The sequence below is a fragment of the Ruditapes philippinarum genome, unplaced genomic scaffold (genome assembly GCF_026571515.1).
Source record: "Ruditapes philippinarum isolate M1 unplaced genomic scaffold, ASM2657151v2 ctg13698_1_1_1_1, whole genome shotgun sequence".
Lineage (NCBI taxonomy): Eukaryota > Metazoa > Mollusca > Bivalvia > Venerida > Veneridae > Ruditapes > Ruditapes philippinarum.
In genome coordinates, this window is record NW_026865708.1 from 1 (window position 1) to 24,558 (window position 24,558).

The 24,558-nt window shown below is 35.3% G+C and overlaps 1 protein-coding gene across 1 annotated transcript; it reads right to left on the reverse strand.

Moving 5' to 3' along the window:
* Positions 1–8,858: 8,858 nt before the first annotated feature.
* On the reverse strand, positions 8,859–16,224 carry LOC132730040 (uncharacterized; the record flags this gene model as incomplete). Its single annotated transcript, XM_060715887.1, is given in 2 exon segments — positions 8,859–14,559; positions 16,015–16,224. Coding segments are annotated over 2 exon segments (323 nt in total), but the record flags the coding sequence as incomplete, so codon positions are not given.
* Positions 16,225–24,558: the final 8,334 nt, after the last annotated feature.

Below are 24,558 nucleotides of genomic sequence, written 5' to 3' on the forward strand. Positions count from 1 at the left end.
AAAATCCATTTGAATTACTTAGCTTACATCTCAGTCTCCTAAGGACACAAATATGTGCATATATCACAGTGGAAGTACTAGGATGAAGGTTTCTAGAATATAGACTGGATTGGACCTGTTATTACTTTAACAAGTTATCCCCAACATCACTTAATTAACTGCCTATACGCAACATAGCTCTGTTGTCTGGGAGAAAAATAAAGAAAGACATAATTTTTAAGTCTGAATTATGTTATCAGAGCAATGCTTGGAAAGTCACTACAATATTTATAATTGATACTTGTTATTTATGAACTGAACTATTGAATTTAGCTTGTAGTCCTTGAGTAACCTGCAACAACCACAATAATTTCTATTCACCTGTATTTCAGTATGTATTTAACAGAATTTAACAAAAGGGCACAATACCTTCTTCACAAGCTATATCACCCCCAAAGACAAATGTATTGCACCAATAAGAATATATCTGTTGAATAGTTTAAACTATTGGCAAAAAATGAAATTTCAATTCCTAACACTAACTCATTGTGTGTATGCTCGACCTCACTATATTGTGGTCTGTACTGGTAGTAGGCAGTCTCCAAGACATACCTGTCAAACAGACTGGAAACCAGGATGTTGGGTAATACAGGAAAGGTCTGTTGCCATTTCTTCCTTATACTGCTCTATCTTCAGTTTTACTCTTGTCAGTCTCAAATAAAAAGAATAAGGAAAGTGAAACACGCGAAACAAAGTGGGTCAGGTTTCTATAATTTTATTAAAGACCTACGTTTTGGCTATTCAATAGCCTTCATCAGGGTGTCAGTCTGTCAGTCTCAATTTAACATACAGATTGTCAATCTAAATCTAACATAAAAATTCTATCTGTGTATCCATTGATCTGCAGTTCTGCAGGAAATATTTTCATCTCTTTCCATACATTGTTTTGTAAAGGAACCTTTATGGGCTAATGGACAGGTAACCATTCAGTATTTTCGACTGATAACAAGCATGCTTGATAAAGCATACTTATTATTTAGCAAAAGCTAATGCATAAAAGTGTCAAACGGGCTTTTTATGTCACCGCAGCATCTGCGATGCTGTGGCATATAGGGATTCACCAGTGTGTATGTGTTTGTGTGTTATATAGATTATATAGTGAACTTAGAAAATCTTCTAGTGAAAAACCACTAGTCCAATTTCAACTAAACTTGGCAGGATTGATCCTTGGGTGAAGGGCTTCCAAAGTTGTTCCCATGCAGAAATCTGGTTGACATGGCAACCAATAGGAATTATAAGATTAAATTTAAAAAATCTGCTTGTAAAGACCCAAAAGGCCTAGAGCTTAGATATTTTGCATAAGGCATTGTCTGGTAGACCTCTACCAAGATTTTTCAAATTATAGCCCTTGGGTCAAAATTGGCCCCGCCCTGGGGGTCATTGGTTTTTTACTATATGTACATATAGTAAAAACTTAAATTACCTTTCTTGTATAAGACCCAAAAGGCCTAGAGCTTAGATATTTTGCATAAAGCATTGTCTTGTAGACCTCTACCAAGATTGTTCAAATTTTAGCCCTGGGGTCAAAATCGGCCCCGCCCTAGGGGTCATTGATTTTTTACTATATGTACATATAGTAAAAACTTAAAATACCTTCTTGTAAAGACCCAAAAGGCCTAGAGGTGAGATATTTTGCATAAGGCATTGTGTGGTAGACCTCTACCCAGATTGTTCAAATTTTAGCCCTGGGGTCAAAATCGGCCCGCCCTGGGGGTCATTGATTTTCACTATATGTACATATAGTAAAAACTTAAAATACCTTCTTGTAAAGACCCAAAAGGGCTAGAGGTTAGATATTTTGCATAAGGCATTGTGTGGTAGACCTCTACCTAGATTGTTCAAATTATAGCCCTGGGGTCAAAATCAGCCCCGCCCCTGGGGTCATTGGTTTTCCTTATATGTATATAGTAAAAACTTACAGTAAAATTTTTTAAAAAATTTCTTCTAGCAGTTGACAAATGCTAGAGGTTAGATATTTTGCATGAAACATTGTGTAGTGAACCTCTAGCAAGATTGTTCAAATTATAGCTCTGGGGTCAAAATTGCCCCTGCCCGGGGGGTCATTGATTTTTAATATATGTGTATAGTAAAAAATCAAAAAATCTTATTGTCTGAAGGTACAAGGCTGCAAAAACTTAAAATACCTTTTTGTAAAGACCCAAAAGGCCCAGAGCTTAGGTATTAATGCGGTGGCATAGGATTTTTCTCAAATGCAATCTTGTTATTAACTTGACATTGACCATAACATGACTTACACTTAGGTCAAATTAGTGAATTTACAACAATTGGAAATATTTTATTTATGCATGGGTAAAAGAACACTAATAACAAAATTGTTATACAATTCATACATGACCTTAACCTATAGTCAAATATTGAAATTGGTTATATTGTCATTACTTTGTTAATTTACGGATTTGATTTTACTTGCACTAAAGGTTATCCTGTATGTTGAAAAATTCAAATTTGACAGAAACCTTTAATTGACCTTGACCATCATGATCAAATGATTGAAATTTGCTTAAGTATCATATCTTATGTTATATCTTTATTATTTACATGCTTGTCATATACCTACACAAACAAAGACATATAAGAAACCTGACATGTTGAATTATTCTGATACAACTTTTACATTTAATTGACCTTTTACCTAGCCTGGAATTCAGCTGTTGATTTTTTTTTTCCTATATCATATGCACTATTTGTACTTATTGGTGTTTTTGATAGTATGATATTGTCTGCACTTTCTGTGCTAAACTCTGATGTAAGGCTTTTTTCCAAACTAGATGTAAATTGATTACAGTCTAAACATGTAAGTCACACAAACTTGCACACAAGTCACAGCATTTATGCTTCATGTCACTGAAGTCATCCACAAAATCAAATGATTTCTAACAACCTTTTCCTTCTGTAATCTGTGTTTTTAAATTCTCATTTCCTCACTCACATTTCCAGATGTACAGCATGGGTAAGTGATGAGGACTGCATGTGACTGTTATTCGCCATCACGACCAGTCCTTCCACTTTCTTGTAGATAATCTTCAATTAAATTAGATGATCCAACATGACCACAATATGTTCCTTTCACTTCAATGCCCATACCAAATGCTACAGTTTAAAACACAACTCTAACATATCCTTTTTCTTCAGAAAAAAATTTCAACAGAGAAGATTTTACATCATCCTGTGTTTTGAATGGATCATGGCACGCATTCTTGTCTTGTCATCTCCAAACGTGCCATTTGCATAACCTTTCTTTTGGAGTGTTGATGAAAAAGTTCATATAGGTCACTACAATGCTCTTACACAATAACACATTCTGCGGAGATATTATTACTCTCAATATTATATGAATAACACATGGGTTTGTGGTTAACAGTAAAAATATCATCCCGAGGAAAATACTGTTAAGTGTCGGGTAACAGTATTTTTATGACACTACTTTAAAGTTGCACTTGGCAAAACCCAATTCTGCACATCAGCATCTAAATATACAAGCAACATGTGCGCACCCCTCGGAAAACCCGGAAGAGTTGAACTGTCACACCCTTTTAAAAATGTACAAAAACAATAAAGTTTACTAACACAGTAAAACAGAATCAAACCAGACAAGATTAAGTTTGCATTTTGAAAGATTTCTGATGCAAAGCACATGCAGTCATAATGTTGTAACTATGTGGCTCTTAAGTGAGGTATTATGAATTCATTTTTCTATATCAATATGTAGCATAAGTTTAAATACTTTTATACATGATAAAGAACATTATACTTATAATAAAATATTTATTGAATCATATTCGAAATAAAAACCTAAACCTGCAGTATTTTTAACTTTATTACATTAACACAGAATTATCAAACACAACAAAGCAACAACTATGATGACGGTACAATCAAGATCCAGTTATGACGTCACAAACATACGTCATTATCAGATGACTTAGAAAAAAAATAAAATAAATTGTCTATCAAGTTGGCTTGTTATGGCCGCTCAAGTCAAGGAAGGGTGCTCCAATGAGGCTCCGACCAAGACCTATTTAAATGAACCGGAAAGCGACCAGGCGTAGCAAATATTTAACCACTACAGTTTAACTTAGTAGCCAGCGTATGTCCCTGTTGCTGACAACATAAACAAACACATGAATCATCTGGTGGTCCAACTGGTCACTCGATTACAAATCCCTACCCCCAATGAAAAGTATCCGGAAGGGTGAGCTTTAACACTCTCCGACCAAGAGACTCTCCGTGGGAGCAGAGATCCGCAACCGAACAATCAGTCCTAAAATCGGATCCAGTAAGATGACTTTAACTGATGCCCACTTACAAACTAGGTCTTACCAGAACACAAAGGGCGAGACCTAGTGACCCGAACCTAGGCCGAGTCTACTATAACTTAACACGGGCATCAACATTAACACAGTAAACCAACATTCTACTTGGGACTAACCACAGTAACATGATATCTGAAAGATGTGAAAATTCAGAGGGCTGTCACAAACCAAAAAGCAGCCAAGTATTTTCAAAAATTTAGTTTCCCAAAACAATAACGATGAGGTTTTGACATGAAAATATACATTACTTGTGAATCAAAAAACTACGCCTGTTCGCCGCCAGCTCGAGCGACTTAGAATATTAAAATAACTTTAAATTCAAATAATAACCACACATAACTGAGTCTCTCAATGATACTTTAGAATATACAAAACGTTCAAAGTTCCAATATGTATAGCACTATTGACTTAAGACACATTATTTTACTAAGTAAACTTTACACCATTGACACACCATAGTCATAACACACTGTTCTACTGCACAAGATGATTCTGTATATGGTGTCCAGTTGTTCACAATCACCATTCCTGTAAGTTCATACTTCAACTTGAGCATCACATGGTGCGTGGTCATAACTGGTTAATCAAACTCATTGGGAGACTCGTAACATTTTCTTCATTATTCCTGCAAAATATACTAAAGAAAGCAAGTCTGGCACTGTTACACAAAAAACATGACACAAACAACAGAACTTTATCTGTACAATAAATCAGTAGAAACCAGATAATTATATTCACAGTTAACTGAAATACTATTTTAAATGCTATAACATCCAGACATGAAACATTAACGATATAAGACTTGCTACGGGGGTGTGGCGGAGGGTGGGCAATTTAAGTACTACTGACTGTTAGTCACGACGGTAATTTGACAATACTGAAGAAGTGTGCACGATATCTCGTATTTATATTCGGATCAACTCCGAGTGTGTTCCGCTTTAGTAAGCAATAATGCATGTAAAAACCTCCTCTAACGGTAAATGTAACGATTTCTCAGTGTAAATAAAGAAAATTATTTTGAAGAAAAATAACTTGTATTAGTTGAAAGCCCTTTTCAAACGGCATCTCAGTAACAAGTATCTGCAGTTTAATCCTATCACTCCCGCCTCTTTCCTAAATTGGAGGTGCCACTGCATCAAAATATTTAAATTTAATATACTGGTCTCTCATGCTTCAAACTGTTGTCTCACTCACATACCAGCCTAGATCAGATGTGAATTTGTGGGAAGCTAATTCACAACACCACTGTCAATTGTGGACGGGGTGATCTTTGTGCGAGTCTCATTATCATAATGGCTGTACTGACCACATTTTCTCTTCTTTGATTTTGTAAGTGTTTCAACCGCATCATTAGCAACCTAAATACCAAAAAAAAATTTGAAACATTTCACAAGTACAGTCGAGACTGCCTTAGCGACCCCCTGATTTAAACGACTCCCTGTCTTATCCGACCTTGTTTCAGTACTCCCAACGTATTTTCCTATATAAATGGTCTGAATTAAACGACTCCCTGTCATATGTGACAAGCGACCCTAATTGTCTGGTCCCAATGCAAATGTTTGGTCTGATTTAAACGTCTTTAACACGACTTTCACACCTTTTAATTGTCAGTTAATCAGATAAATAATACCTATTATAACACACAGAGGGCCAAAATAATTAAGTCCAATTATAATCCAGTAGCAAACAAAGTCTACACACCTCTATCTCAATTACACAGTGTACATGCAGGGAAGCATGATACAATCGACGTATGTGTAATGTACATGATGGCCTGAGCAAACTGGGTTAAGACTTGTGTTAGATTTTTTTTATGCCACCGCAGCATCTGCGATGCGGTGGCATATAGCGATTCATCTGTGTGTGTGTTTGTTTGTGTGTGTGCATGTGTGTGTGTGTGTGTGTGTTATATAGATTATATAGTGAACTTAAAAAATCTTCTTGTGAAAAAAAACTTGTCCAATTTCAACCAAACTTGGCAGGATTGATCCTTGGGTGAAGGGCTTCCAAAGTTGTTCAAAGAATTTCATTCCATGCAGAAATCTGGTTGCCATGGCAACCAAAAGGAATTATAAGAATAAATTAAAAAATCTTCTTGTAAAGACCCAAAAGGCCTAGAGCTTAGATATTTTGCATAAGGCATTGTCTGGTAGACCTCTACCAAGATTGTTCAAATTATAACCCTGGGGTCAAAATCGGCCCCGCCCCGGGGGTCATTGATTTTCACTATATGTACATATAGTAAAAACTTAAAATAACTTCTTGTAAAGACCCAAAAGGCCTAAAGCTAAGATATTTTGCATAAGGCATTGTCTGATAGACCATTACCAAGATTGTTCAAATTATAGCCCTGGGGTCAAAATCGGCCCCCCCCCCCGGGGGTCATTGATTTTCACTTTATATACATAAAGTAAAAACTTAAAATACCTTCTTGTAAAGACCCAAAAGGCCTAGAGCTTAGATATTTTGCATAAGGCATTGTCTGGTAGACCTCTATTCAGATTGTTCAAATTATAGCCCTGGGGTCAAAATCGGCCCTGCCCCGGGGGTCATTGGTTTTCCTTATATGTATATAGTAAAAACTTTTATAGTAAAAAAAATTCTTCTAGCAATTGACAAATGCTAGAGGTTAGATATTTTGCATGAAACATTGTGAAGTGAACTTCAACAAGATTGTTTCAATTATAGCCCTGGGGTCAAAATCGGCCCTGCCCCGCGGGGTCATTGTTTTTCCTTATATGTATTTAGAAAAAACTTTATAGTAAAAAAATTTCTTCTAGCAAATGCTTGAGGTTAGATATTTTGCATGAAACATTGTGAAGTGAACTTCTAGCAAGATTGTTCAAATTATAGCCCTGGGGTCAAAATTGCCCCTGCCCCGGGCAGTAATTTTTTCTCATTATGTTCACATAGTAAAAACAGAAAATAAAAGAAATCTTTTCTGAATGGGAGAAAGCTACAGCTTAGATATTTGACTTGAAATGTTGTTTGGTGGACCTGTATCAAGATTGTTTTGAATTAAACCCTTGGGGTCAAAATTTTGCCTTACCCAAGGGGACAGTGACCTACTTTCTTGTCCTTTGATGTACAGCAATGAAATTTTGACCATTAGCACAGTTTTAGTTGTAAAATTGAACTTTGATGTCAGGTGACCTAGATTTTGATGATGTGACCTACTTTCTTGTCCTTTTATGTACAGCTATAAAATTTGAACCATGTGTACAGATTAAGATGTTAAGTGAACTTTGTTTTCAGCTGACCTAGATTTTGACAAAGTGTCTTACTGTGTTGTCCTTTGATGTAGTCATGAAATTTAGGCTGTGTGAAATATGACCATCAAATTCACTAGACTCAAGTGAATTGATATATTCCTACTCTGATCTTTTATTGAGTTAACAACAGATTTAACCACTAGTCTGATAATAAGAATTAGATAGGTCAGGGATCTATGCATTATGACAATCTTCAAAATTGTATAGAAACAAAAAAAAAATCTGTTTCTACACTACTATTTAGTGTTGTATTAATGCGGTGGCATAGCATTTTTCTCAAATGCAATCTTGTTTAATTATAGAGTGCCCACGGAAGATTTTTTAGGCAGTGTTTTTTTAATTTGCCTTTCTATGGCTGCATAATTAATATGGAAAAAATATTGATACCAAACCAGAAAAAGCTTTGGATATGGATATGTTACACAATTTTTTCAAGGTTTTATTTCATAAATATGATGCTCAAATTAAGATTTGTCAATATTGAAATTTCAAATAAGCATGATTTATAAAGATATCACCCAATTTAACATTTCATGTAAATAAAAGCTATTAAAGGGAGGTAATTAGAACTTTATTTTCTATAAATTCTTAGTCAAATTTTCCAATAAGAAATCAATGCATGTAATTTATTGATTAAATATAATGTGCACAAATATTTGCAGTACACATTTCACATATTCTTTGATGTTGGAAAATTGTTTCATTTGCATAATTATATCCATATATATATTTTTTGCAAATGTTGTATGCACACAATCACAAAACATACAAGATCTATGGTATATAGACAGATAGATGATATTTAAATTCAATTTTCTCTGAGACTGTATTAAGAGACTCCATGTCATATGTGACCTTTTTCTGAAGATCCCTTGGAAAGTCACATATGACAGTCTCGACTGTATATCATACACACATAAAGTCCAAAAATATGAAATCCGAAATGGGAGTGTATTACCTGCAAAATACTATTCATAGAAGTAGATTTCTGTAATGTGTACAATTAAGCTTTTTATGTCTTAGTGACCTCCGTTTTTTGAGGGAGACTGTGTGTACGTCTTGCAGCTGCCACCACGCCAGTAATGAAAAACAACAGTGACGATTTAAATTAAGCTTGAATTGATGCCAAAATATTTATGACATGTTTTTATTTCATACAAGACATGACAAAGGAAACAATTCCAAACACCAAAAAAATCCTAAATTCCGTAAAGAACGTACTGTTCGGTATGGTAGACCATAAACACTGTCTATATGGTGGCGGTTTATTACAATGAACACTTGGTATTAATATTATATCAGAACTTAATTTACTGGATACATGTATTTTCCTTAAAAATTGTTAAGACTGTTCTATCATCAATAAATGCTAGTTAAACATTGTTTTAAAATCAAATTTTATGTCATTTACAGTAAAAATATAAACTTTTAACATATGACATTCTTTTCAAATTTTCAATAAATGTTATAACTTTAAACTACAGCATCTGTTTTCTAAAGTACTCTGACTAAAGGTTGGTTTGAATTCCAACTTAGAAGCATTCAGACTTAAGGTAGGGTAGAATTCAGACTAGAAAGCATACTGGGTAAAGGAAGGTCGAAAAACAGACTTGGACAGATCTAACAGAGGATCATACTTGAGCTCTGACTTGGGTACCTTATTGTTGTCTAAAAGACTGGTGTTTGGTTCTATTTCAGCCTCAGTTTCTGACATACTAGCATAATTATCTCGACACTCTAAATAAATGAAATAAAAATCTCTATCACTTAAACATGATACATGAACAAGGTGAGAGTTGGGCAATAAAGGCACAAAATGATTTATATCAACTCACTCAGCGAAGGTGGTACCAATGCTGGTGACCACATAAGATAAGTTCATGGTGATATATCTGTTGGAACATTTCTCTCATACACTATACGTGTGACTGCTTGGGGAAGTTCATTTTTCCACTGTTGGGGAAAGAAAGACTTAATTGGGCGTCCTACAGCAGCACTAATAGAATAAATGTGAGCCATTCCTTAATTTTCATCGGCTTACACTGCATCATCCACCAGATTTTCATATGGACTTGTAACGATTCAAATGTCATTGATGAAGTCATTGTTTTTCTTTTTTCTGTTGTAATGTGAATTAATATAAGTTCTTAAGGGGAACATAACCTTAGTAAGAGGTTGTAATCTTCTTATCCAAGATTTAAGCAACAAGCTCATAAGTTTTTGGCTAGTAATACGCAAACAGAAATGCATGTAATGGTTAACTATAAGTCATGTACTTGTTTTTGTATTTGGTTAGAATGAATACGCTCACATTCAAAATACAAACAAACAAATACACAAAAAATACACAGCAAATAATGAAAATTAAAGTGAAGGAAAAAACAGCAGGAAAAATAAACAGCACTCTATCCTGTTTATCTTTCCTCCCCCTGAGAGCTTTGTTAGTGATGGTTACCATTTGTTTACTAACGTCATCCCCTGCTTGTTCAGGATCTTCAAAAAAACTGAGCAAGATCTCCTCTGATGGATGGTCTGCAGTTATCCAAATCATTGTCAGATTTTCTCTGTAGGTTGAATTTGTGAAATTCCACACTGTTGAGAAACTTGATTTCATTATCTTATTATGTGGCTTATTTGAAAAAGTATATAATTCTTGCAGGCTCAGCATATCATCAAGGACATAATGAGCACAATACTTTTTATTCCACAATGTTACAAATAAGAATTGTTGTCTGTAGTTGTCCATACCAGGATGAATTTCTTTGGAAATTGGTAGAGTATCCACATCACCTTAACACGCATTAGTAAATTCAGCTTCCACATTTACTACTCAATGTGCCATCAGAAGTTGAGGAAAATCAAATCTTTTTATATTGTGTCCTATTTACACTACTGATCCTATACCTTCACACCAGTTTAGGTAACAAATTAAAGCTTCATTAAATCGTTTATATTATTCTCCAAGCTGATGTAATTTTTAGCTCACCTGTCACAAAGTGACAGGGTGAGCTTTTGTGATCGCTTTTCGTCCGGTGTTCGTCCGTCCGTCGTCAGTAAACTTTTACTTTATATGACATCTCCTCATAAACCGCTGAGCCAATTTCATCCAAACTTCACAGGAATGTTCCTTAAGTAGTCACCTTTAAAAATTGTTCAAAGAATTTAATACCATGCAGAACTCTGGTTGCCATGGCAACTAATAGAAAAAACTTAAAATGTCTTCTTTTAAAAAACCCAAAGAGGTAGAGCTTAGATATTTGGCATAAAACATCTTCTAGTGAGTGTCTATCAAGTTTGTTCAAATAAAAGCCCTGGGGTCAAAATTGGCCCCGCCCCGGGGGTCATTGATTTTCCCTATATGCATATAGTAAAAACTTTAAAAAATGTTCTTTTAAAGAACCCAAAGAGCTAAAGCTAAGATATTAAGCATGAAACATCTTTAAATGGGTGTCTACCAAGTTTATTCAAATAAAAGCCCTGGGGTCAAAATTGGCCCGGCCCCTGGGGGTCATTGATTTTCCCTATATGCATATAGTAAAAACTTATAAAATCTCCTTTTAAAGAACCCAAAGAGCTAAAGCTAAGATATTAAGCATGAACGATGTTCTAATGGGTGTCTACCAAACTTGTTTAAATAAGAGCTCTGGGTCAAAATTGGCCCTGCCCCGGGGTCATTTATTTTCCTTAAATGTGTATTTTAAAACCTTAAAAAAAAAATCTTCTTTTAAAAAACCCAAATAGCTAGAGTTTAGATACTAAGCATGAAACATCTTCTAGTGAGTGTCTACAAAGTTTGTTCAAATAAAAGCCCTGGGGTCAGAATTGGCCCCGCCCCGGGGGTCATTGATTTTATTTATGTGTATAGCAAAAACTTAAAAAATCTTATTTAAAAAAATCCAAATAGCTAGAGTTTAGATATTAAGCATGAAACATCTTCCAGTAAGTGTCTTCAAAGTTTGTTCAAATAAAAGCCTTAGGGTCAAATTGGCCCTTCCCCGGGGGACATTAATTTTCCTTATATGTATAAAACTTAAAAATCCTCTTTCAAAAAAAAACAAATAGCTAGAGTTTAGATATTAAACTTGAAACATCTTCTAGTGAATGTCTTCAAAGTTTGTTCAAATAAAAGCCCTTGGGTCAAACTGGACCCGCCCTAGGGGTTTCATTGCTTTTAACTATAATTGTATAAAACTTAAAAATCTTTTTTTTAAAAACTCAATGTGTTAGACATTAGATGTTTAGCATGAAACATCTTCAAATGGGTGTCTACCAGGTTTGTTTAAAAAAAAGCCATGAGGTTTAAACTGGCCCCACTCTGGGGGCCTATATACAGGTGAGTGACTTCAGGGCCATCATGGCCCTCTTGTTCACTGTCATGATTATCTCTTCTTCCCCTGAGAGCTTTGTTAGTGATGGTTGCCATTTGTTCCCCTGTTTGTTCAGGATCTCCAAATGCATCTGGCTCAGAAGGATGGTCTGCAGTCATGAAATTATCCAAATCATTGTCTGAAGTTTCACTTTTCCTGTCACTGTTAGATCCACTGACATTTTAATTTTCCCTCTTCAAGGGTGTGAGACATTTGACTGATTGTTTGTTGTTGTTTTGGCTTGTTTTGCTTGTTGTACTTTGATCGACAGTGTTGGTGTTTTTAGGTTTGAGATGATTCACATCTTTATAGTGGGAACTGCTTCTGCAAGCATTTTGATATTTTTCATGGCTTCCGAAAATCCAGATCTTCAGAAATTCATTGCGATAACGATTTTTTTATACTATAAATTCAAGTAATAAAAAAAAAAAACAATTTAACTACTTATTAAAAGAAGTTTAAAAGTGTATAAAATAATATACATTTTGTATTTGTATTTGACAGACCTTTTGAAGGTTTATCAGCAGACCGGGCCCTGCTCCATTTATGGAGCTGTTTTCAACAATATACCATGAATTCTTTGCTGAAGCCTGCAATTCAAGTCTCTTATTTCATGTGGTTGGTTATGAAGGCTGCTCTATGAACTGATCTGGTTGCAGGACTGCAGGTATGGATACATGGGTTCCATCTACGGCTCCAACCACCCCAGGCATAGCACTAAGCTGTCTAAACCCATCTGCTGCAGCCTTCATTTCCCTCCTTGTTGTTGGGAAACATATGTTCTCCTCCATTAGCTCAGATACTGAATGACAAACAAGGTGTAACATAACTAAATAAAACATTATTGCCATATACAGAAGGGAAACTTACATAATAACTTAAGTATAACTTAATTAAGTAAGACAATTTTTGTTCACTGCAGAAGTTCACAGTTCAATACATGAACTGTTATCTGAAGAGCCCCTCCCTCCCGGCAAATAAAAAAGAATAAAAAATCACTTGCCTATTGAATTCATCAGTTAAGGACTGCCAAAGGCAGTCCTTCTCTTTATTTGTCATCGCCGCCCCTTTAAACTTTCCAAACAGGTGACTGTAAGAGTCATTTATTTTCTTTATCACGAATAATTTCTCTCTTTCCGTCCAGTTCGGAAACCGCTCCATTTTTCAGAGATGCAGACGGTAAAACAACAAGCGCCTCCAATTGAAGAGTTTTCTGGTGGTCGCTTATGTTATTAACAATCGAGATCAATTGATCCTAATCTTTGGCTCACATGATCGCGATTATTTTTTGTTTAGTGAACACCAAATTTCGGCTCAGGATCATGTGAGTCAAAATATCAGATCAGCTGATCTGAGCTTGATCCTGATCTTTAAATGTTAGTGAACACGGGGTCAGATTCCAAGGTACTTTCCAATCAGGAAATGGACTGAATACAGTGAGAAGAATTTTTTATTTGTCATACCCTACTGAAAAAATGACTGGGAATCCCAGTGGGATGAGATTGGGATCCCACTTGGACCCACCGGGAATTTTGGTCGGGATCCCACCCTATCCCGGTGGGATCCCACCCTTATCCTAGTGGGATCCCGACCAAATTTTCTACTAGGTCCCACTGGGATCCCAATTGAAATCCCACCTTTATCCCAGTGGGATCCTGACCAAATTTCCCAGTGGGATCCTATTGAAATCTCACCACCATCCCAGTGGGATCCCGACCAAATTTCCCAGTGGGATGCCAATTGAAATCCCACCACTATCCCGGGAGGATCCAACCCTTATCCCGGTAGGATCGCAACCACATTTGGGGAACCTGGTGGGATCCCAATTGAAATCCTACCACTATCCTGGTGAGATTCCAACCAATTTAAAACCCTGTATGATCCTACCTCTCATCCAAGAGGGATCCAATAACTATCCAAGTGGGATCATCCACCTCATCTTATAAACTGGGATCCATCCTCACCCCAGTGGGATTTTTCCATTACCCCAGTGGGATATATGGATAAACAGAAGAATGGACAAAGGGAACTCGACATCATGCAATCACAAAAGCTTATCTTGTCACTTTGTGACAGGTGATGAGCTAAACATAGGCTTTTCTATCATTTGCAAACCTAAAAATTAGGGTGTGACACAAAAACAGCAAAAAAATCTTTTGATGAAATAAGTGAAAAGTACAATTAAACATACAAACAAGCAGCAGTGAGTCCAAACTCTATGTGCCCTACTGACCATGTGAGTTTAAACATTTTTCCTGAACTTTATCCTATGACAGGCTGTCCAGCATCTTCTGACACAAAATTAGGGCAAAACTAAAGAAATTTTTGGGCTAAAATTATGGTACATAAAAGAAATCTTAGGGATCTGGCCCAAAATTTTGTAAGAAAGATAGGGAAAAGCTAGATTAGCCATTGTTTAATTCTGTAATTTGTATTAATTATTTTTTATTGCTCGTATTTTATCATTCAATTTCGTTACAATTTCCTGGGTCCATAGTCTGTCCTTTTCTGCTTCTGAACCAATGTTGTATCTGTTGAACACATGACCTATAATGTTGAAACAAACAAAAAATGATTACTATTGAGAAACTTTTGTTTTCTGATCAGAAAAGAATAGCTGAGCAATGTTGCTTCAGAAAATTTCTGCATGTCCCAGGTTTTCTTTTTATCAACACCCTTGCTAACCTGCATAACAGACCAGACAGAAAAGGTGGTGCAATGATTTCATTACTAAAACAATATGTTAAAATGACAAAATATTTACAAGAGGAACATCGTTAACCTGTGTAATACTGAGAAATAAGACATTGGTAAGAATCTAAAAAAATATATCCTTTATGTTGCCATAGCAACCAGTTGTGATTGGAACAACATCATTTGAACAACTTGGATACAGAACCACCCAAGGATCATTTAAAATTTCTTTAAATTTTGCCAAGTGGTTTAAGAGAAAATTTGTTTTTAGACAAATGTTAGACGAACAGAAGAACACACAAAGGGGGACATCCTGCAATCACAAAAGCTTATCTTGTCATTTTGTGAAAGGTGATAAGCTAAACATAGACTTTTCTATCATTTGATCCATTGTAGTTTTTTTATCAAACTTGACCCATATTAAGAATTGTTTCAGATTTCAAGCAAAGCATAATTTTGACAAATTTTCATGCAAATTAAACCAAAAATGTGGTCTCCATGATGTAAACAAGGCATTATAAGGAGGATTTCCATAACTGAACTTGGCCTAGAATTCATCAAGAGAAACATTATGACAAAATTTCATGAAATTCCAACCCTAGATGAGGCTTCTACTGTGTTAGTAAGGCATACAAACAGTATTCAGATGACCCCGCTTTTGACCCCAGTCCAATGTATTTTTGATCAAATTTCTAAAATATCGGACCTAAAATGGCATTTCTAGAGGGAAAAACTTTCATTTTATAGCCCAAGTGACCCAGCTTCACTCTGGTGCATGACTTAAGGTTTATGATCTGATCAAGTGTTTTTAAAGATCTGAACAGAAATATGCCCTCTAGAGTGTTAACAAGCTAACTGTTAACAGAGGAAGGACATAAGGTGATGACAGTAGCTAAACCTGAGCTTAAAAAAGTAGCTATAAAAATACTTACAGTTTCAAGACTATTGTATTTGATGGTAACATTTTGTGGAATATATATCTCTATATAAATTTAATTCTAGGCAATATTAATTAGGAAAATGGTAAGTCTTGATATAAGAATGGTAGCATGTTGGACTACAAATCCAGAAGTTGCTGGTTCAAATCCAGGTTGGGGTATCAAAATTAGTTTCTCTTATTTAGTCTTTCATCTCTAGACTATATAAGAAAGCAGTCAGCAAATTGGAAAATGATGTTGTGTTTGTACTGGTGTGAGAAAACCAGGAAATCATTGATAGGTTTACTGTCATCTACAAAATGATCAATGATGTTAACGCTGGTGTTAAATCTTAATAAAATAAAATTACCAGAACTCATAATTAACTTACTTCTCAGAGCCTTTCTTTTATTGACATCCATTGGGACCTTTCCTTTAGACTGTCCATAAATGGACAGGCTAGAACACTCTTCCTTATTTATTATCAGCTCAAGAAGCCCAAGTGCCAATCTCCCTGCACTGCTGCATGCCTTTTCTATGGCACTAAGTGGTGCTGATGGGATTCTTATTCCATACTGGGGACTTCCCATGTACACAAGCTCTGTAAAAATAATAAACTCTATTACCTAGAGCAAGTTACCAAATTCCCCTTTACAGAAACTTGATACTATGGTTAATTATATAGAGGATAATTCTTGCAGTTTCCTGTAATATCAGATTATAATTTCACAGAGTGGGCACCAAAAATGATATTTTCATTAGTGGCCCAGACACCAGTGCAAATATCATATATTGGTGTTCACAAGAAATTACTGTAATATTACATTAATACAAACATTTTTTGTTTATTTATGTCTATCAGTCTACTTTTGTTGGGTTTATTTCAATAACATGTCCAAATTTGCAGGAAACTTTAAAAGGATGCATGCAAAGATGACATCATTTTAACAGTGTCATCATCATAAATGTTTCCGGCTTTCAGTACACTCTGTAAACTATTTGACATTAATCCAGGTATCATATTTGAAAGGCCAGTGAGTTTATTAGAATATTATTCATGTTATAAACCTCCGAAAACATGAAATAAATGCATTCCAAATAACCTGTATGCACATAGTAGTAAATCAATCTCAGGTTATTTTGCGATAAACCACTCGCGTGCAAACCAAAATGTCATTCTTCATGAAGTAGAGTACTCAAGGAGTGTACAAGAAAAGCATTGATGCAAAGCATCAAAGGGCGACGCCAAAAGAATTTGATCCAGGTTTGCACCTAAATACTTAACAAAAGATGTGTACTTTATAGCAGTACCATTTCATGTGACCTGGAGGCTTGGCCCAGTTTATGTTGAAACTTAAACCAAAAAGAATAGACTCTGTCTTGCCAAGATGCAAAGACAATTTATAGTCAATAAACCAATCTTAAGATTTACTTTACCAGATACAAGGATACCTGAGTCATCATCATATTATGACAGACACAAGTATCACACCTGGGAAGAAATATTTGACCAGATTAATAAAAAATCTGTGTTCATCTTAAAAGTTTCAAAAACCAAAAAAAAAATGTAAATAATGACTCCCTTTAAAAATATACTAATAATTTAAAGGATATTTTTAAAGGGGGTCATCATTTACATTTTTTTTTGGTTTGTGACACTTTTAAGATGAACACAGGTTTTTTTATCAATCTGGTAATATTTTTTCTTCCCAGGTCTGATACTTGTGCCTGTGCATATAATAAAAGCTTATTGCTTAGGGTTGCAGACATGTCATACATAAAAGAGGACCTAAAATGAACATCAGGGGGACACCATAGGTATTCAGAGAGAAGGAGTAATATTAGCCACATTCACCAGCTGCTATCAGAGATAAGACTAATGAACCATGCAAGAATGTCATTACATATGGCAGATGCTTGAAGAGATGAAGAAGAAGAAAAAAGAACTTCTTCATGTGCAGTTTAGTGTGATCAACTGTACCAAATGCTTTTTGTAGATTTAAAAGTATCACGCAATACTGCCTTTGTCCATTTCAAATTAAATGCAATCTATTAAATGAATCAAACATGTGTCAGTTGAAAAACCACTTCTAAACCCTGACTGAAACTGCCTGACCATGAATCAAACCCATGACTTTCAGAAGACCAACTGAGCTATCCGGCCGGCTACACATTTTCTCTTTAATAATGAAACAGTTCTAAACCTAAACCTTTTCCCCCACTATATTGATTCATGTACTTGGATTTCTGATGTTTACAGAGCATAGTGAATTAAACTCATGGTTATTTGCAGTAACAGGATGAGAAAAACTTTCAGCTTGACCAGACTCAAACCTGTGACCCATAGAATAATGTACCGCGGCTGTAGCGATTGAGCTATCTGGCCGCTTACACATTTTCTCCCCTAAATAGTGAACAGTTCTAAACCGTGACAGATATTTAGATTTTTAGATTAACAGATAATTAATTCTTAATTAATAAATAAGAAAAAAAACCCTTAAGTCTTAATTAAAATAACAATTTATATAATTATTATTGTATAATTATTTCTACTAAAAAGGGCTAAGACAGTTATTGGTTGTGCCATTATTTGTAACAGGTCAATTTGAAAGAGAATATAACTGTGCTAATACATGTACAATATCTATGATAAGAAATTTTATGAAGGCTGATTTGTATTTTACATCAAGGGCAGCGGGCGAAAACATGAAAATGCAACAAACGAACCACTTTGTGGTAGATTGTATTTTCATGTTTTCATCTGGCGCCCGGTTACTTTTTGTACTTTGTTGGTTTTCATGTGGCACAAATCACCCACTAGTGTACAAATTTATTCAAGGACAAGTATCAATCTACTCTATGAAATAAAGTCTGTTGTCGGGTTGACTCAGGAGACCTGGAGATTGAGACCGGTGTCCCTCCATTACAAATAGATAAGGCAGGAGCTGTCCTTTTCAAACTATGCACATGTTAGAAAAAAATTAGAATAACTATTCAGAACATGATTTTTGAGGCTTTATCAATTATATTGCTTGATCCAAGTTTCAGGACATTTTCAATCAATACATGTATTATCATTTATAACTTTAAATGAAAGTCTCATCTCTTTAATAATAATGACATAACTGCAACTCTTTAAATTCAGAAATATTATAAGTCTCATCATACCAATATACTAAGATATAAATGTATGCACATAACATTAATAATTCCAAGTTTCTATTAAATAAATATGAAATATTGGGTATATGATATAAAGCCAGTAAAAGTATATATATATATATCAATATTCACTCATCAGGGCCTCTATGCTTTTGATGACCTTACAACTGGTAAATTTTATAAAACAAAAATTGTAAGTAATACCTAAGATAGACAGAAAAGAACAAATAATTTAGTAAACATGAGTTACTTCCCCTTGAAATAAAGAAAACATGAAACCCAAAAGAACACCCTAAACATCAAAATTAAGAAATGTTACAGGCTCATTTTAATTATGCCATGCAAATTAATGGTAAAGTATTCATAAAAAAGTAGATGGCCATGTGACAGCAGTAATTGCAGAAAATCGGATAGCTGTCAACATCCGGATACTGGTACACTTTGAAAAAACAACCATTCTGTTCAACAGATAAACGTAATATGTATAAAATCAATAGGATAATCGTTTACAACAGTCCATTACCTATCCTAATACTCATTTATGGAACTCATTTGCAGGTGAACTTTCTTCTTGTAGGAAAGTTTTGAAAATATATAAATGAATGAGCATCAATGTAGACCACAACGATATTCGAAATCCGGGTTTTAGTATTGTCAATAAAATCAAAGGGACAAGCTGTTAATCTAAGCCTGCAATGTCATGAAAATAATATCACAATGCACATGCTTTTTATATGAAGTTATTTAATACAATTGTATCATAGTTTGGAGACCTTTCTGTTGAAAATGTGTCGGGGGTTAAATCGTATACATATACATGCACAGTGCGTTAAATGGAGTGCGGGTATTAGTTACCCGCACTCCAGAGCATGCCCATTGATTGGTTCATTTTTGCTGGGGTTTACATATTGTGACGGCAGTGAAAGTGAAATCGACAGAAATGTCATATTTAGATGCTCGTTCATTGGTTCATTTTTGCCGGGGTTTCATATTGTAACAACAGGGAACGTGTTTTTATGTTTGACTATGATACAAAAGAGAAAGAACACCAAAACACTCGGTAATCTGATTAATACTCGGGGGGCTACGCCCCCTCGTACAAATCAGATAACCTCGTGTTTCGGTGCTCTTTCTATTACATATAACAACATATTTGTTTACTTGATTTTTACGGATCAAAATAAATATAATTAGCACAACATGAAATTAACTGCTAATAATAACAGCTCCTTCCATAGGCCAAAATAAAAAGCATTCCATAAAAGACGACGCCGCTCACCGGCGTCGCCAATAAAGTAGTTAGCTGTTTTATAACATTGATGTTTAAAAATATGTGTTAGAATTGAAATAAGTTCCAAAGAGTGATTTATCTATGAATAACTTTAGGCTTTTGTTCTTATGCAAAGCAATATATCAGCCTTCCTGATAAATTCATAGGCATATTTGGAAACTTATTTTTTTCATAATTATCTATATTGAACAAAAGCTGTGAAGATTTGACAATTGCCTCTGCCATTCCGTACCCCCCCCCCCCCCCCCCCCCCCCCCCCCCCCCCCCCCCCAATTTTTTTTGCTATTCAGTGATTTTTTACTCTGTATTTATCAGCCGAATAAAGGCTGTTTCCCCAATGCCCAAATAGGTATATTGTACCCTAAAAATGCTCATATTTCCCCCTAAAATTCACTGTGTACATTCTTCACCAGAGCAGTAGACTTACATCAGCTAGAAGACAAAAAGCTGTCCTTATAGACAGTCTCTGCTTTTTACGATGCATGTTAAATTTAATTGAAATTGAAAATTTTATAAATTGTATGGGTAAATTTCATTCCCAGTTGTTGGAAATTGAATTTTCCCTTTTCTGATTTTACGCCCTATAATTATTTCCCCTTCAAAAAGTCAAAGGTTGTTTTGAAAATTGAAAAAAAAAAATACTGCTATTGTCTTAAAGTATGTATTCTGGTTTGACTGTATAGTTGTACATAATGATCTGGATCCATGCTTGTCTCATATACTATAACTTTGATGTTCTTATTACATAAACCATTCTCGAAAACATGATACTTCTAAAATACAGTCAACATATCTTTTTCAGTAGTGGGGGGGAAATATTCTTACCATCAACACCAACAGCGCCAATTTCCTCTGATGCTAAAGGCACATCCTTCTCAATTTCTAAAAAATAGTTATGAAGGCTGCTCTATGAACTGATCTGGTTGCAGGACTGCAGGTATGGATACATGGGTTCCATTATTGGCTCCAACAACACCAGGCATAGCACTAAGCTGTCTAAACCCATCTGCTACAGCCTTCATTTCCCTCCTTGTTGTTGGGAAACATATGTTCTCCTCCATCAGCTCAGATACTGAAAGACAAACAAGGTGTAACATAACTGAATAAAACATAATTGCCATATACAGAAGGGAAACTTATATAATAACTTAAGTATAACTTAATTAAGTAAGACAATTTTTGTTCACTGCAGAAGTTCACAGTTCAATACATGAACTGTTATCTGAAGAGCCCCTCCCTCCCGGCAAATAAAAAAAAAAAAAAAAATTACTTGCCTATTGAATTCATCAGTTAAGGACTGCTCTTTAAACTTTCCAAACAGGCGACTGTAAGTCATTTATTTTCTTTATCACGAATAATTTCTCTCTTTCTGTCCAGTTCGGAAACCACTCCATTTTTCAGAGATGCAGACGTTAAACAAAAACAAGCGCCTCCAATTGAAGAGTCTTCCGGTGGTCGCTTATGTTATTAACAATCGAGATCAATTGATCCTAATTTTTGGCTCACATGATCACGATCATTTTTTGTTCAGTGAACACCACATTTCGGCTCAGGATCATGTGAGTCAAAATATCAGATCAGCTGATCTGAGCTTGATCCTGATCCTTAAATGTTAGTGAACAGGGGGTCAGATTCCAAGGTACTTCCCAATCAGGAAATGGACTGAATACAGTGAGAAGAGTATTTTATTTTTCATAGCAATTGTACATTGAAAGTCATTTCATTTTCAAAGGCGTTGCATTCTTGTAATCTGGTGCCTGTCTGGACTCCCAGGATATTCAGATGACCACATGTGATAATTTCATGGTGATATATCTGTGGGAACATTTCTCCCATATACTTTACGTGTGAACGCTTTGGAAAGTTCATTTTTCCAATGTTGGGGAAAGAAAGACTTAATTGAGCGTCCTACAGCAGCACTAAGAGTATAAATCAGCCACCAGATTTTCATATGGACTTGTAATGATTTGAATATCATATCTGAAGTCATTGTTTTTCTTTTTGTGCCCCCATGTTAGTGGCGGGCATTTAGATTTACCCTTGTCCGTCCGTCTGTCCGTCTGTCCATCCGTTCACTTTTGTGTCGCACGTAACTCAAAAAGTATTTTACAGAGAGTCATCAAACTTTACAGGAATGTTGATCAGCATGTGTACTTGTGCACCTGGGTATTTTCATGTGGATATTTTTAGTATTTTAAGAGTAATTGCCCTTGACTTAGTAAAATTTTGCAATTTTCAACTTGTGTCGCTCGTTACTCAAAAAGTATATGACCTAGATTCATGAAACTTTACTGGAATGTTGATCAGCATGTAAAGTTGTGCACCTGGGTATTTTCGTGTGGATATTTTTAGTATTTTAAGAGTAATTGCCCTTGACTTAGTCTTTTGCAATTTTCAACTTGTGTCGCATGTAACTCAAAAAGTATTTGACCTAGAGTCATGAAACTTTACAGGAATGTTGATCAGCATGTGAAGTTGTGCACCTGGGTATTTTCGTGTAGATATTTATAGTATTTTAAGAGTTATTGCCCTTGACTTAGTAAAATGTTGCAATTTTCAACTTGTGTCGCATGTTACTCAAAAAGTATTTGACCTAGAGTCATGAAACTTTACAGGAATGTTAATCAGCATGTGTAGTTGTGCACCTGGGTATTTTCGTGTGAATATTTTTAGTATTTTCAGAGTTATTGCCCTTGACTTAGTAAAATTTTGCAATTTTCAACATGTGTCACACGTAACTAAAAAAGTATTTGACCTAGAGTCATGTTACTTTACAGGAATATTGATCAGCATGTGCAGTTGTGCACCAGGTATTTTTGTCTGGATTTATTTAGTATTTTTAGAGTTATTGCCCTTCACTTAGAAATTTTTTGCAATTTTCAACTTGTGTCGCAAGTTACTCAAAAAGGATTTAACATAGCCATTAAACCTTATGGGCAGGTTGCTCATTATATTTAGATTTGCACCTGGGGTTTCGCTTGTGGATTTATCCAGTATTTGTAGAGTTATTTCCCTTGACTTAGTGAAAAGATGGACAGAACAGTGGCGCGGTTGGGGCACCCGTGTCCTATGGACACATTTTTAGTTTGTGATGTAATGTGAACCATTTAATATAAGTTCTACAAACATAACCTTAGTAAGAGGTGATAATCTTCTGATCTCGTATGTGCATGGGATATTGCTGTATACAAACAGTTCCCGTGACCAGAAGTGCTATGGGATGAGTACTCTTTTGCCAGAACAGGTTGGAAACATTGTAATGATTGTTTGGGTAATTTTGTGTACTTCTGTAGAAGCATAAAAAGTCCTTTCCCTGAATCTGAACTCTTTATGTTGACAGCAGTGTAAGGCCACATGTGTCACAAATCACATTCGTCACAATTGTGAAGAATGAGATCACATTCGTCACAAATTTTGTGATGCATGTGATCCAATGTTTTAGACAATCACATTCGTCACGAGTTTAAAATCACAAATGTCACAAATTTGAGATAAATATTGTTTTCTTCAATGCTTTTCACTGAGTCACAAACGTCACAAATTTTTAGGACTGAAATCAATTATTGGAACTAAAACTACAGACATTTTTATCCCCTCCCCCGCTGATGAAATCGGGAGTGATGGGACTGTTTTAGCGTGTTCGTCCGCCTGTCAGTCCAGATTTAGTTTCCGCACTATCCGGCCATTGATTAGTTATTATACACTGTATATGGAATCATTTCGTTTCCACGCTATTTTTCAGCAACTTCTGGATGGATATCGATGCTGCAACTTTGTAGGAACCTTCATTCACAAACCAGTTGCACATATAACCAGCATATCTCCATTTCTTTTTAAAAACAGACTTATTGCCCCTTGTTGTTGTTGTTATTTATAAAACACTGTATATAGAACTATTGCTTTTTCTGCGCTCTAGGAATTTCAACGAAATTTAGTTTAATATAAAGAGGAGATGCGCATCTCGAAAAATCTCGACGGGACACTAAAGGATTTGGTCCGACTTGAGGGTACGGTCGCTTATATGGGCTTTCCGGCGGCGACTTTAGATAAACACATAAACAAACAAACAAGATGTGCATATCATCATCATCATCATCATCATCATCAGTATTTCCCGTTTGGCCGTTTAATACAGAGTTATGATCCATAATTTATTATCATTTATTGTTCATAGAAAAGCATTAATTCAACCCTATTCTTCAACAAATCTGCTGAATAATTTAAACAAAACTATGTGGGTACATCTAATACCAAGCGGAGATGTGTATATTGACGGCACTTACCCGAAGTTAAGACCCCTGGTTGCTTAATATTCAGTCAGATAACTTAAGTATTTCATGTCTTCAAATGTTAAATATATCTAATTTTAATTGTGTGGGAACCTTCAATACAAAAAGGGCATGTGCATTATCGCCGTGACCTTGAGTGATATGGGCCCTGATAATTTATGCTTTAACCGACTATTTCCCCGGAGTCTTTATT